The 15,398-nt window shown below is 46.9% G+C and overlaps 1 protein-coding gene across 7 annotated transcripts in view; it reads right to left on the reverse strand.

The window, feature by feature from the left end:
* Positions 1-15,398, reverse strand: part of TEX2 (testis expressed 2) — a 96,716-nt gene that overhangs the window by 22,220 nt on the left and 59,098 nt on the right. For all 7 annotated transcript variants that reach the window (XM_053655335.1, XM_037127954.2, XM_053655325.1 and 4 more), the window contains 2 exons: positions 9,715-9,861; positions 4,913-5,012 (listed from right to left, as the gene is read on the reverse strand). In XM_053655335.1, coding sequence (XP_053511310.1) covers positions 4,913-5,012; positions 9,715-9,861 — 247 coding nt within the window. The remainder of the gene's footprint in view (positions 1-4,912; positions 5,013-9,714; positions 9,862-15,398) is intronic.

A 15,398-nucleotide genomic window follows, 5' to 3' on the forward strand; every position in this document is an offset into this window, starting at 1 on the left:
GACCTGCAAAGCTAGCTCACAGCCACATGTCACTGGTGGGATGTGAGGATGCTCTGGGGAAGGAGGTTATTGCACCTTATTGACTACGTTAGAACTTGGCCATGTGTCCCAAAACTCGGACAAGCCAACATGGCCAATGTGTGATTTTACTCAGGGGAACTAGACTTTGTTCCTTTGCAAGGCCACCATAGCTGACAATGGCATTTTCCCTTCCATTTATCCTGGTAGAATCTGCCAGCTTTAGGCTGTGGGATGGGTCGGCGGTGAACCCAGCAGTCCACCCCCAGAGCTGGCGCTCAGAACCACCACTCCGCGTCGCCTCAAGAAGGGCATCTGGAGGGTTGAGTGAGCCAACCAGCTCTGGACCGAATATCCCTCCTGAGCTCGGTGCCTCCAACAAACAAGCACAAGTAAGCAAACATTAAAAAAAAAAGGTGTGTGCATGGTATCCCATGGGAGATGCCTCTCCCAAGAGCTGCTAAAGCCTCTTTGCCCTGGGTTGCCTTTCCCTAAAAAATAAACTCTGCTTTTCAGAGTCAGTTTTAGCAAGTCACCGCTGATTTAACTTCCCTAAAAGGAGAGTTTTCCTTAGAGCAGTGGGATCCGCACACATACTTCCTCCACGTCCATTTCTGTTTTACCATCGATTATATCCTCTGCAGATTTGGAAAAACCTAATTTGATCAAACTTTTAAAACCCACAGGCTTTATGTCTTTATCGTTCCTTTCCTCCCTTGCCACATAAGCAGCCAGATCTCTAAAACCTGCCCTGAAAGGAGTTAATTAAGTCTCCAATGGATTAAAAACCAGCAAAGCTTTTGATCTGTCTAGTGTAGTGATTTTCAACTGGTGTGCTATAAAAACTTTTAAAGCATGCAGTACCTGACTACTGAGTCAGGAGCACTTACTTTTTCCCCTTAGATTGTCAAAAAGAAAAAAAGACAATAGACAAGACAAGAGTACAAATCAGACTTCCGCCAAGATGGAGGTATAGGTGGATGTGCTGTGCCTTCTCACACAACCAAGTTTAGGGACAACTAAATATTAGCATCAGAAAACACAACCAGAACACGGAAAATTGAACTTTTCGGAAGTCCGTAAACAACAAATTCTTCAGCCCGACCGGTAAGGGGCGAAACCGGCATCTGGTGAGGGGTTGCACAGGAGGACTGGTCGGACGGACCCAGGCGCGGAATCCAGACGCACGAATCCAGACGCACGGGTTCCAAACGCAGGATTGGACCTAGTGAGCGACCGAGCAACCCACCAGGTGAGCGACTGCAGAGGAGACAGTGGGGAGGCGGTGCTGCGTGTTGACCGCGGTCGCCTATTTGCGCGCGAGCGGACAGGCGAGGGAGTGGGCGGTTGGACCAGGGCCCAGCGTCCCCACGGCAAGCGGCGGTAGAGGGCGCCACCATTTCCCCGCTCTGACCACACCTCCACATACAGCGTCACAACCCAGCGACCTGGGAGTTCCAAGGCGCCGCTTCTCTCACTTAAAGGGCCAGAACAGACCAAAAATGTCGCAAGAAGACCTCAAAGCCCCAGAGATAAATCTAAGCAATGAAGAAATAGCAAAACTCTCAGACGCACAGTTTAAAACACTGGTCATCAGGATCCTCACAGATCTGGTTGATTATAGCCACAAATTAGAGAAACATATGAAGGCTAAACTAATGGAAATGAATGGAATTCCACAGAAAACCAATAGCGATGAAAAGGAAACTGGGACTCAAATCAATGGAGTGGACCAGAAGAAAGCAAATAATGGCCAAACAGAAAAGAGTCAAGGAGCAAGAATTCAAAGAAATGAGGAGAGTCTTAGGAACCTCCAGGACATCTTTAAACGTTCCAACATCTGAATTATAGGGGTACCAGAAGATGGAAAGGCACAGCCACCTGTGGAAAACTTATTTGAACAAATAATAAAAGAAAATTTCCCCAATCTGGCAAAGGAAATAGACTTCCAAGAAATCCAAGAAGCTCAGAGAGTACCAAAAAAAGTTGGACTCAAGAAGAAACACACCAAGGCACATCATAATTACATTAGCCAAAATTAAAATGAAGGAGAGAATCCTAGAAGCAGCAAGAGCTAAGGGGACAACCACCTACAAAGGAGTCCCCATCAGACTGTCAGCAGATTTCTCAAAAGAGACCTTACAGGCAAGAAGGGGCTGGAAAGAAATATTCCAAGTCATGAAATCCAAAGACCTACAACCAAGATTGCTCTATCCAGCAAAACTTTCATTTAGAATGGAAGGACAGATAAGGTGCTTCTCAGATAAGATCAAATTCAAGGAGTTCATCATCACCAAGCCCTTATTATATGAAATGTTAAAGGGACTTATCTAAGAAAAAGAAGTTAAAGAAACATGAACAGTGAAAGGACAACAAACTCACAGTTATTAACAACCACACCTAAAACAAAAGCAAACTAAAAGGACAGCTAGATCAGGAGTGGAAACATAGAAATGAAGATCTCAAGGAGGGTTAGCAACAGGGGAGTGGGAGGAGGAGATGGGGGGAGAAGGTACAGAAAATAAGTAGCATAGACAATAGATAGAAAATAGATGGGGGGGGCAAGAATAGCATGGGAAATATAGAACCTAAAGGACTTGAGACACATGGACATAAACTAAAGGGGGGGTAATGGTGGGGATGGGGGGGCAGGGGGGAGGGGAATGAAGGGGGGAATAGAACAACTGTAACAGCATAATCAATTTAAAAAAATAAATTAAAAAAAAAGTACAAATCAAAAATATACTTTTCTATGGTCAGATCAGCAAAAACTGTATTTTTTGGTGTGCTACATTTGGTGGGCCATAACTAGTTCAGTAATTAGTTATGGGTGCCATGAGATGAAAAAGGTTGAAGATTGCTGCTCTAGTGAAATGTGTTGCTTCAGAAGGTCAGCAAAGAGACTGGAGACTCAGGACGGTTGGTGAATTTCACACAGAGCCTGACAAAGCTGCTCTGGGAGGCTGCAAAGTTCAAAGTCACAGGGACACTTAGATACGGCTGGGGCACTGCTCCCTTCTCACTGGGAATTTCTACTAATTCAACAAAGAACAGATTTGGTCCTGAGATAAGAGACTGCTAATGCATTAGAAAACAGAGCATGTACACGTATTATTTACTTTCTTTAAGCCTGACTCTCTGGGGGTTTATGTTAGCTGATCATTTACCAGCCTGTTGTTACACACCAGTCAATTCCTAAAGAGGCAAAGGGCAACCCAGAGCCTGCTAGAGGCACAGGAAGGCAGGCAGCACTTGTATGCTGACAATGAAGTGAAGATCCAGCTACACACTGAACACACAGATGATGCATCTGTTAAACTTTCACACGTGGTTAAGAGAACTCTAGCTAAATCATTTTTAAGAATCTTTTCTAGTTTTACTCTTAGTAAACCAGGAATTAACCAAACCCAGGGGCACTCAGATTTATTACAGTGTAGACCTATGCCCTGGCTGGTGTGGCTCAGTGGATTGAGTCCCAGCCTGTAAACCAAAGGGTCACTGGTTTGATTCCCAATTAGGGCACATGCCTGGGTTGCGGGCCAGGCCACCAGTAGGGGGAGCGTGACAGAGGCAACCACACATGGATGTTTTTCTACCTCTTTCTCCCTCCCTTCCCCCTTCTTAAAAATAAGTAAAATCTTTTTTAAAAAGTGCAGACACAATTAAGTGGTTACAGGCACTCTCATGTGCAGTATTACGTAGACTTCCGCATTTGCATGTAATACTCTGGGCCGCCTTTCTCTGAAATCAACGGGATACTCGAAACATGAAATAAGGGCTCGCTGTCAGCTGAAACACTGCTAGAGAGACAGCACTAGAAAAATAATCCCTTTGTACTGATATCAACTATACCTATAAAAACACAGAAAAGGATTTCAGTAAATATGCTTCAAGAGCCACATGATATAGTCATACGGAGGGGACACAAGTAGATGTCAGTCTCTACATTTTCTGAAACACTTACTTCAAAACAAATACCACTCTCTTAAAGAGCTGTGATTATTTTCTTCTCTGCCCTGTTCCTGAGCCTTCCGAGGAATAATGTGAATCCAGTGCAGGCAGAAAGAGGTTCACTCGAAAAGGGACGGCACGGGAAAGAGCCGCGCCTCCGCGACGGGGAGGTTTGCTCCTGCCTGCTCACGGACTGCTCTTGCCTGCCTGGGTACTAGATTTCCTACCACGGTCCTTGGAAGCTGCATGCCACAAAATACAGAGAAACCTCTACATTTATTTAAACCCTCCGTGCATTCTAACCAACTCTTTCTTCCCCGATCCACAAGAATAGATACAAATAATGTGTCAGTAGCATGTCTTAAAAATCAAATCTGAGAACCCTCCTCCAACAGGGAGGCTTACTCTCAAAATACTGCCTGATGACAGCCCTTCCTTTTCAAACACCTATTCCACACCTACTAGGAGTGGTAAGGAGCATAAAGATGTAAAACATGAAGGTCAAAGAATCTGCAGCCTAGAAGTTGGGGAAAGGTGAAGACGTGGATACACGCGAGGAGAGGCGGCTGCTGGAAGGAGTTCAGGGCCCCGGGGCTGGGCAGAGGCACCTGCGAGCCCAGTGCAGGGTGAGTAAGGCTGAAACCCAGCCCACTGCCTCTCACCATGGCAAAGGCGGCAGCCATCTAGGGCACTGACTGTTTTCTAAATCACACAAAAGTTCCAACTGGCACGTGGGCACCTTCGGCAGACCAGAAGGAACAGGAGGGGCAGTCCTGATCTGTTCCCCATCGGTTTGAGAACAAAGACAACTAATATGAAATACATGATTTAAAAGTCCCCAACTCCCTCCAAACACAAGGCCTTGGTATTCAACTTGCAGTGACAGAGACATTTTCACACTCATGTAAGTGGTCATTCCCCTCTAAAGTCAGTTAAGAGTTACCTTGGTGATCAACATAAGGCTTGAAGGCCTGAAGGATTTTTGGCACGGCCACCCCCATGTCAAGTTCCGTCAGAGTTAGCTCATTCATAAAGTAAGGGAGCTGGAGAAAAGAAGTAAACAATGAGATGTTAGTACCTGGTGAATGTCAGAATTCAACATACTCTCAGAAGGAATGATGGTCAAGGTTTTGGGGATACATTCATTTAACCCAAATTTATTGCGCACAAACCACATACTAGGCATTGTACTACACACAGTACTCTTCGCTGTCTCCTTCCCTCCTCTCGTGGAGGAGGCAGGCAAGGCCCCCGCTCTCACGGGGTTTACCCTGGAGAGGCATAAACAGATAAATAAGCAGACAAATAACCTCAGAGTGGTTAGTGCTACAGATAAAGGCAGGTAATGGGACAGAGGGAGTCTGGGACGTGGGCAGGATTGGCTATTCTGGCTAAGGAGGCCAGCGAAGGCTTCTCTGAGGAGAGCATTTGGCCAGAGACCTGACTGTGGAGGGGGAGCCAGCCATGTCGGTCGGGCTGATGTGGTAATTCCCGGTGTTGGCCAAAGTGTGGGGAAATGGACCGCTCTTAGACTACCGGTGGGGAGGTAAGAAATCGCTGCAACATTTCTGACAGTCAAACTCATAATTTTTTAAATCCTTGAAAAACAATCACATCCCCTGACCGTGTGCTGACATTTCCATCTGCACCCTGGGTTTGAGTTCCTCCCTATACCCCTGGGGCTGGCCCGCATGAGCCACACTGGGGAGGCAGGGAAAGGGGAGGGTAAGGTACAGAGAAGAGTACTGTCCCGCATTTGTCCCCTCCCTCTACTGAAGGCCACCGCTCCTGTCAGACAGCCAGCCAGCCCTCCCCACAGGGCCATGCTACCCAAGTTCTGTTAACTGCCATATTTTTGCCTCCTCAGGGACAGGGAACAGCTCCCCACTGCTGCCGGCCCTCGGGTGCTGCACCATCCCTTCTGGTTTCTCTACTACACGGGCTCGCACTTTGACAGATTTTCCTTTTGTTAAAAACTCTCCCCTCGGGTTCCTCCCTTTGAGTGGGACCTCCACTAATACAGCAGGAACTTACAGAGGAAGTTACTGAAAAGTACTGGTATCATGCCTAGAAAGAAATTCCTACTTTGCCTCAAGACTACAGAATTAATTCATCTATGTTTCCTCCATCTGGACTGTATTTGTACGTGTTTAAAAACAAAACTTGAGTCCATTCTCAATTTTAGTGTAAGATGTAAATCGGGGATCCACTTTAACCTTTTCCCAATAATTTCAGGTATCTTAACCTACTGTTAACTGTATCTTAACCACCAATACTTTCCCTGACAATACCACCTTTAAAGACTGCCACCGCCCTGGAAACTGTGATGAGCACCTGTTTTCAACCAGCACCAAACTGCTTGTATTACTGTCGCTTTATAATGTGTTCTCATATCTGTCAAGTCCCACTTCTTTTCCCCCAGAATTTTCTAATTTTCATGAATATTTCTCCATTTGAACATAAAAATAATTTTGTAAAAGTTAAAGTATTTTTTAAGAAAATTTAAGTTATGTTAAACATTTCCCACCTAGCAAGGTGGCATCTAGCCAGGCATGAATTTAATGCCTGTTTAGACTGGACCTCCTCAGCTGCCTCTCTGCAGAGTAACTTACATACTTTCAGGATTCACCAGTCAGAGAACTGCATCTCTGAGTTTCTGCAAGGGGGCAGAGCGGTTACTTAAAGAGGCTATGAAGTCTGTGATGGATGAAACTTGACCAGAGGCAGTATTCAAGCATGCATGTCTGAATTGGTGCTCGCTGTGTCTGGAAAAGCTTTCTCCAAAAGCATCAATGTTATGTGGTCTTTGGCCTCCCAATCAGCCTACAGAATGCTACTTGGCCAAGAATGTAGCCAAAATCTTGTACCCCTGTCCCCACAACCCTCCCCACAACCTTCTTTTTTATCTATTATTGTCATTCTAATACCTACTGTGGCAGGAGTATGCTGGGTTTCTATGGAAACAGAGGTCCGACACTGAGCCAGGGGAACAAATGCAAAGACAGAAACACGCCGTCCCTCCACGTGGCCTTGTCCAACCTCCCGCCCTACCCCATCCTACACCCTGCAGTCCCGCAAGGACCTAGGGTGAAGGAGGGGACTGGAGGAACAGGGGACTGCGGCTCTGCAGGGTGAGGCAGGCTCTCATTACCAGTAAGCAAGAATGGGGAGGGGGGCCACCAGCAGGGTCTGGTTACCTACTTACTCACCAGAGAACCCAACTCTAAGATTCTAGAACATCTCTCACTCACCCCCGACCCCCTCCTCATTCAGATCTCTGATCTAAATCAAAACCCTCAGGATCAGGCCCTGCAGCAGCTTCCTTCGTAACCGGCAGGGAGGGCAAGGAAAGGTCACTGCTCCTGCTCTTTTCAGCCAGGACCTCCCCCTGCCCACCCAAAGGGCACCACAGCGTGAGAGGGACTCACTGTGCGTTGTCTTCCTGGGTAAACCCAGCAGGGACTGGACGTTTGGGTGCATGGCTCATTCTCAGGTGGCTGGGTGGCATGTTAGCAGCTGTATGCAGTAACAGCAGCATTGGCTGACACAGGCACAGAGCCCCTAACAATTGGGAGCCCCATGCTGGTGTCAGAGCAGTCGGCCAAGGCCAAGAGTATACTTGCTGTTGGGGCAGAAACTCAGCATCAACCATATGCACACTGGGCTGGCTCTTTCAAAATGAGTCATTCTCATGTGCAAGGGTGACCATCTGAGACCACAGGGCAAGGCCAGCAAAGAGTTCTCTGCATGTCAGACCTTCAAGGGACACCAGGAGATGGCAGATCTTTGTCACAGAGGACAGCTCAGGCTCCTCCAGCCCTTCTGGCTCTTGGCTGGCCATTAACTCACACTCACTATACTAAGGAATAGCTCTTCCAGTAGTATCTGAATATTGGTAATAATAAGAGTTCCTTTGACAGGGTAGTGGCAGGTTTGAAATTTGGTGCCTTTCTGTTTATTCCACTGCCAGGGATCCCCTCCCCCTGCCCCTCCAGGGCACTTCATGGGTAGCAGCTGGGGTCAGGGTGGAGGCGCTGAGGCCAGCAACGGAGTGAGAGCTGCCCAGCCCCTGAATGGCCGGTGCTGCTGAATCTGGGCACCTTTTTTCTGCCTAACCTGCCTGCACTTCTGACCACAAAAAATGAAAGGGAGTTTCAGTTTGTGAGCTTCAAAAGCCCACATGACGAGCAAAGGGAGAAGATGGAAATGAAAGAATTTCCCTTCCACTTCCTCTGGGATGGGGAACCCACTGTTTTCCACCAAGGGGCCAGAGACCCGGTGGACTTCTGACTCCAGAGAGAAGGTGCGACGCTGCCCTCCATCTGTGTGGGAAGGTGCGGCACGTGGAGAGCTGCGTGACATCTGGAGTTCAGGCGTGCCCCGCTTCCTGTCACACACTGCCAGGACCTGCGGCCCTCCTGCTCAGGGAAGAGCCCGTGACAGTCCCTGGGGAAAAAGTGCCAGCCCCAGCCATGTGCCTCAACCCAGGAACTCAAACCCTCCATCCCACCCCCCAAAAACAAGAAGGTTGAGTGAGCTCCAGGTTGAACGCAGGCCTCTCATCTCTAAACACAGAAGGGTCCCTGCCACTTTCTGCTCCCCACACAGACCTGGTAAGTGGGGTGGGTTCAACCCTCAAGCCATCTGAAGAATACGGACTGTCCCCTGTCAACAAAGGCCTTCCCAATCCCTGCCCCAAATGCAGCCTTGAAATACTCTCTTCCAGCTTAGGAGGCAGCCTCTCCTCTTCATCAGGGGCTCAGGGAGGAACACAGAGCAGGTTCATTACCCAAAAGTCCAACAAAACTCTTCCATGCCCACGTTTTAGTTCTACTGCAATTTTACTTAGTGCACAACCTCCTAACATGGAGTCCTTCAACTCTCTGAAGTCAGGGGCAAAATTCTGTGTCATTGTACTTTTTTTTCTAGGGAAAGGAACCATCCACTTCTGCTTCTCAAAAGGATCTATGGTCCCAAAAGACCCACTGACTTAAGCTGCTGACTGTGCCGTCTCTCAGTGAAGATATGGCAGCCAAAGTGACTCTTCTTTGCCTGGGCTTTGCAGGGTCAAAAACTTTCTTCTAAAAAACCCACGTAAGGTCTCTTGGTTGCCAAAAGTGATACAAAATGAGTCATGTGGTGGCAACCATGAGGAATGCTTATGCAGTTTAAACTTCCAAGTGGGTCTAAGTCAGAAGCAGGACTATTGCTTCAGCGAAAGGAGAGCCCGAAATAAAATGCCATCTGGCCAGAAGTAAAGGTCACACCCAGACATATTTAGTCTGCAGTGCTAACTTGCCCAGCGTGGCGGGGAGCAGGCCTTGGGAAAGGGGTCTTAAGTCATCAGGCATTTTCCCCGGCGTACACCGTGCGGCCGTGCGGCTCAGACAGGGAGGCTGGCTGGGCTCCGGAGACACTAACTTAAAGATAACAGAAGTCTACACGATGAGTGGGAGCTACAAAAGCTCACATTTTCCCACCCCAGATTCTAAATCATTACCTAGACTGGATAATAATGAGGGTGACACAAGGAAACAGGTAAACAGGAACACTCACTAAGTCCTCAGATGCAGCTAGTCACACGGTCAAGGTCATGGCCCAGCCATGCTGTTTGATAAGAACTTACAACTCTCATATGTTCTATGCTCTAAACCAAGTTATTTTTCATTGAGAATATAATGGTACAAAACTTCCAGAAATTAAGAAATGTGAAGCACTGGAAGCCCCTTGGGTGGAACAAAATACCTTTATTTTGCTGAGTTTCATTTGGATTTTCTTAGACACCAGATCCGACCAGTACTTCTCTCCTAAGAAGTCCCAAAACATTCTTCCAAGCAAGGCGTTCACCCAGGCTTCCTGTTCTTCCTCCTCAGAGGGTGGACCCTCTGGCAACTGGCAAAAGAAAAGGGACCAAAATTAGCTAGAAAGCAAGTAAAGAACCAGACAGGTGCTTATTTTTATAAAGTCACTGGAGGCCCTGCCCTATAAAGACTGGCGACCACTTGAGTCGTATTTCTTCCCTGTAAATTATAAGTCTCACATTATGTCAGCAAAGAGAAAATGAAAGAAAAGCCACCATCATAGATAAAGGCTCTTCACCTATTTTCTTTTTTACTAGTCTTCCTGTGAATCAGCTAATATTTCATACAAGTAGCTTGCCCAAATTACCTTGGTGCTATCAAATACCGACTTGTCTAACTTTCTTCCCATTAAGGCCCCCTGGTGGGGGGGGGGGGGGGGGGCCCTCACCAGGCATCCTGACAGCTCCCCAGTGCCCAGGCCTCTCACATCCAGCCTGATATTCTGATTCACGATTCTCATGGGCAAGGGGCAGGGGAGTGCTTAAAAATACTGGTGCCTGGGTCCTACAGCCAGACACACTAATTGAAGTGGGGGTCAAGCTTCTTAGAATCCCTCTCACTGATGTAATGAACAGGTGAGGTTGGGAACCCCAGGCCTGGATCAGAGAGAGCCACTCTCGGGCATTCTGTGAAGCTCCTGTAGCTCTTCTCCCCTGGGCCTCACCCCCACATAATGTAATCCACCTAAAACATCTGCCACGGCCAGTGGGCACAGTAGGAGAAGAGCAAGCCTGGGTTAGTCTCCAATTCTCAAGGCTAATTATACTGTGGACTCTGGCCCAGTGCAGGCAGGTGAAGAAGGGAGAAGCAGCAGTAACACCCACAGCAGCATATGAGTGTGACAGTGTGACCGTGGCGAGGTCAGGTTAGTGCCGTAATGCCTGCTGGTTATCGCTGTCACTGCTGCTGTCCTGCCAGGATAAGACTCCTTCTCAGGTTCCTTCTTTTATGCCTCACAATACCCTAGAAAGACAACTTCTATTTCTATTTTGGGGATGAGAAAACAGACTGGGACAGGGCAGTGCCCTGCCCGAGGCCCCTCGCTTATCGGCAGAGCCTGGCCCACAGCCCCCTTCTCCCAGCTCCCACTTGCCTGGTCCTGTGGGAGGGAGGGAGGGGTGTGACTGGCTCGTGCTGTGACAGACACTTTCCTCTGCTGAGGTCTCTAATTAGACTATAACTTTATAGAAACAGCCCTGAACAGCAAAGACCAAAGACCATGAGACCAAAAAATGCGGACACCTGTGAATTGTTCCCCCTTTCACTTCTGTGGTTTACATAATGGGTTTGTCCTGCCCTCATGGGTTGCTGGTGGTGATAACACACCAGACACCGCACCATCTCCATGCTCTACTCGTGCGCTCATGCCAGCGCCGTCTCTTGTGGGTGGCTGTGACTATGCCCAAGACACAGCTGTGTGCCTAGGTCGGGGGCACAGCACACGGGGGCTTGGCGCTCAGGGACTTGACATCTGGGGATATGATGGCTCGTGAGCGCCCCAAAGTTCTATGGCACATGCCTGGGCGATTTCTCCGAAGCCTGGAGTTCTGAGGGTCTGACCCCGGGGAACTGGTCCCTGGGCCTGTGCAGGGCCTGGCAGACGGCCTGGCATCCACCTGTCCACTAGTCTTGTCAGAGTTTATGTCGCCTTTCTCTTTGGGGACCTGAGGGTTCACTTGCATTTTGGTCTAATGTTACCACATGTAAGGGGAGACATTTTATGTTCTAGGAGTCATTCAAATTTGGGTGTTTTGAAAGGTGTCCTTTATAAATGTTGGTGAGTCTTGTTTAAAAAAAAAATAAACTCCGGTTTTAAGGCAGAAGAGTAAGGACCTAAGAAAATTCCTTGACAGGTTGAATGATGGAAACTGAGACGAACAGTTAAATAAGCCCAAGCAATTAAAAGTGTACTAATAAATTGCCTGATCTTATCTCCCCTAAGCAAGGACACTTAGGAGCAGATGATTTACATCTTTCCTCTGCTGCCAGAGAGCCAGTAGGTTACATCACCCTCATCAAGGACAGAGAGCACTGAGACCCTAATGGGGTCATCAGTGCTAGCCAGACCCCAGAACAGATAAAGTAGTTGGAATAAATAACAAAAACCCAATTAGAGCCAGAAAAATCCAAGATAAAAGCACAGCAGTGAAGCTGGCCTGAGAATGATCCCAAACTCCCCTATAAGCTCATTTTGATGCATCAGCATATTAAAGAACACACCTGGAAAGCTGTTGAATTTTCTATTGAGACCCTCCCCTGAGAGCTCCCCTAAAACTCCTGCCTTTAGAAAACAGATAAAAACCCGTAAGACAAAGACCCAATACGCATTCTCTCTTGAGCACTCCTAACCCCCCCGCCCCTTTTCCTCAGGTGTTCTCTTTGCATTGTTTCTCCTAGCAACCAGGGGAGCAGTGGACAGTGGCAGCTCATCCCGAGCTAACCCCCGAACCTGTCTCCGAGGGACCTTTTGGTTTTGTAATTTTCTTTCCTGAGTCCACATAGCCCAGCAGGGCTCACTTCTGTCACCGTGAGCTGAAGCCTTTCCTTTGTTTCCTTGTCCAGCTTTAATAAGTGTGCTCTCAGAATCACCAGAACTCATGCCATGGTGTCTCTCCCACACAAAGTCAAGAACCCACACCTTCCAGATCATGCTGGGGCAGACCCAACTGCGTCCTGGACCCCTTCTGGTGGCAGTTTAAAAAATTATACATGTTGATCATTGCATTTCAGGAGACACTGCTCCACCTTACTCACTTTTAAGGGCTGGAGAGTATTCTGTCTGTGCTTTTCTCGTGCTGTAATGGCTTTTAATGTTAACCAAGACAATTCTACCACCGGGTCCTGGACGGAGGAGGAAAAGCCCATGATCAGTGAACACTCCGTCAGGCTGCAAACTGTACCTGTTACATGGAATCACTCTTCCGTCTGATCCCCCAAGGGGATCTGGCCCAGCTTTTCTGGGGTTACTGCTTTAAGTCACGTCAGATTATCTTTGTAGATGTCTCAGCAAACACTCCGCCAAGGACAAGGCTCCCCGCCCCTGGGAAACTCAGGCGGGCCCTCACTGCTGCCCACTCAGGGCTCCGCAGGTCTTCCTGAGATTTGTGGGCTACAGGGGAGAACAGGCTACTCTTTCCCTTTGCAAGTGGGAAGGTCTACTCTTTATTAAACTTTCTTTATAATCCTAATTATTCACAGGAAACAGGTTTAGCAAAAAAAAAAAGGCAAGAAACAAAGACTATTTCACAATTTATGTCCAAGCCAAAGGCATATGATGTGGAAACAAATTTCTGAAATAACTGACAAGCACGGTGCTTTTTCAACAGTTCCTTTTTCTAATTCAGGCTTCTCTCCACAGACTCACTGGGAACAAAAAAACATCCAAGAGCAGCAAAAACATTGAAAATGCATCAAAGCAACTTTATGAACAAAATCTGGACTCAACAGGCTGCCTGAAAGAACTCACTTCCAATGAATGCCATTAAACATTAAAGAGCTTAAAGAATTAATGTGCATATATTTTCTAATATTGCTGTTTGGCTGCAGGAAGGAATGTGAGATTACCCATTTTACCATTTCAACTACATACGTACATTTCCAAAGGGCAACTTTCTAATAATGCTTCCAGGAAGCAGTTTGGAGAGGTCGGCGGTCCAAAGGTGAAGAAGGCTGTCATAACTGAGGAGCTCTTGGGATATAGTTTATTAAAAACTAACCTCCAAAGTAAAGCAGTAAAGATTACTTAATGTTGTGACGCAACCTTTCCTATCACAAAATGACCAGGAGGCCAGCCTGGGATTTTTGTTACAAAGAAAGCTCAGTGCCTCTGATGCCACAGTCAGGTCACACAGACTCTGGTGCCGCTTCAGGGTGTCACAAAGGGCCACTTGGTCCAGGAGAAGGCTCAGCAGAGACCTTCCCAGGGTTGTGAGCAATTTCCCCGGTTAGAAAAACAATGCATGTTCATTGCAGAAAATACCCATAATCCCACTGCCAAGATATAATTAGTTAAAAACATTTTTACTGTATTTCCTTTCACTCTTTTTATTTTACACACACACACACACACACACACACACACACACACTTTTAAAGAATACAGAACTTGTTAAAAAATTGGCTCTAACTGGCATGGTTTTGTATCCTTTTTATGTGTAACTTCATTGAGATATAACACACATATACAATTCACCCATCTGAAGAGTACAATCAGTAGTTTTTAGGATATTCGATGAAGCCATCGCCATAATCAATTTTAGAATATTTTCATGACCCGCAAAGTAACCCCATTATCCACTAGCAGTCGCTCCCCAGTTCTCCCCAACTCGATGCCTACCCACCACCATCACTGTCAGCCCAAGGCAACCAGCTACTAATATGTCTCAATGAATGTGCCTACTCTGGACACTTCATATAAATATGTGGGGGTCTTTCTGACTTTGAGAAGTCAGGGGGACTGACTTCTTGCACTGGGCACCATGTTCTCAGGGTTTTCCATGCTGCGGCACAGAGCAGTACAGGACTCCCTTCAGTTGCAGAGTGCCGATCCGTGGTGTGCACACGCCGCTCTACCCACTCGTCGACTGATGGGCACCTCAGCCATTTCCCAGTGTCGGCTACTGTGGATAATACTGCTATGAACATTAGCACACAAGTTTCTGTGTGGACATAGGTTTTCATTTTGCTCGGACATACCCTGTACCTAGGGGTGAAACTGCTGGATCATGGAACTCTACGTTTAATATTTTGAGGGTCCACCAAAGTGTTTTCCGCAGCAGCTGCATCACGTTACACTCCTACCAGCAATGTGTCAAGGTTCCAGTTTCTCCACACCCTCGATAACACTATGTCTTTTTACTCTAGCCATCCAGTGGCTGTGAAGTGGTATCTCATTATAGGTTTTTTTCATTGTATTGTTGTTCAGTTACAGTTGCCCCCCCTTCCCTCATTACTCTCCCCTGCCCTGCCCACCCCCCTTCACATTTCCTTGATGGTTAATGACTTTGAGTATTTTCTCATATGTTTATCGGTCACTTGTATATCTTCTCTGGGAAGTGTCTATTCAGATCCTTTGTTCACTTCTTAATTGGGTTACTTACTTTTTTATTACTGAGTTGTAAGAGCCCTTTATATATTCTAGGTACTAGATCCTTAGCAGACGTGTGATTTGCAAATATTTTCTCCCCTTTGTGGGTTGTCTTTTCACTTTCTTGATGGTACTATTTGCATCGCAAAAGTTTTCATTTTGACAAAGTCCAATTTATCTATTTTTTTCTTTAGTTTTGTGCATTCTTGGTGTCTTATCTAAGAAAGCTTTCCCTAATCCCAAATCACAGAGATTTATTCCTGTCTTTTCCCCTGAGAGTTTTATAGATTCAGCGTTTACACGGAGGTCTACCATCCATTCTCAGTTCGTTTCTGTACACGGGGGGAGGTGGGGGTCCAACTTCACTCTCTGGCATGTGGATGCCCGTGGTTCCAGCACCATTTGTTAGAGACTATTCTTTCCCCCTCTGAAATGTGTTGGCACCTTTCTCTACATCCTTTCTAAAGTTTATTTTTAAATTG

This window comes from Artibeus jamaicensis, unplaced genomic scaffold (assembly GCF_021234435.1).
Source record: "Artibeus jamaicensis isolate MK-2021 breed Jamaican fruit bat unplaced genomic scaffold, CSHL_Jam_final contig_1998, whole genome shotgun sequence".
Taxonomy (NCBI): Eukaryota; Metazoa; Chordata; class Mammalia; order Chiroptera; family Phyllostomidae; genus Artibeus; species Artibeus jamaicensis.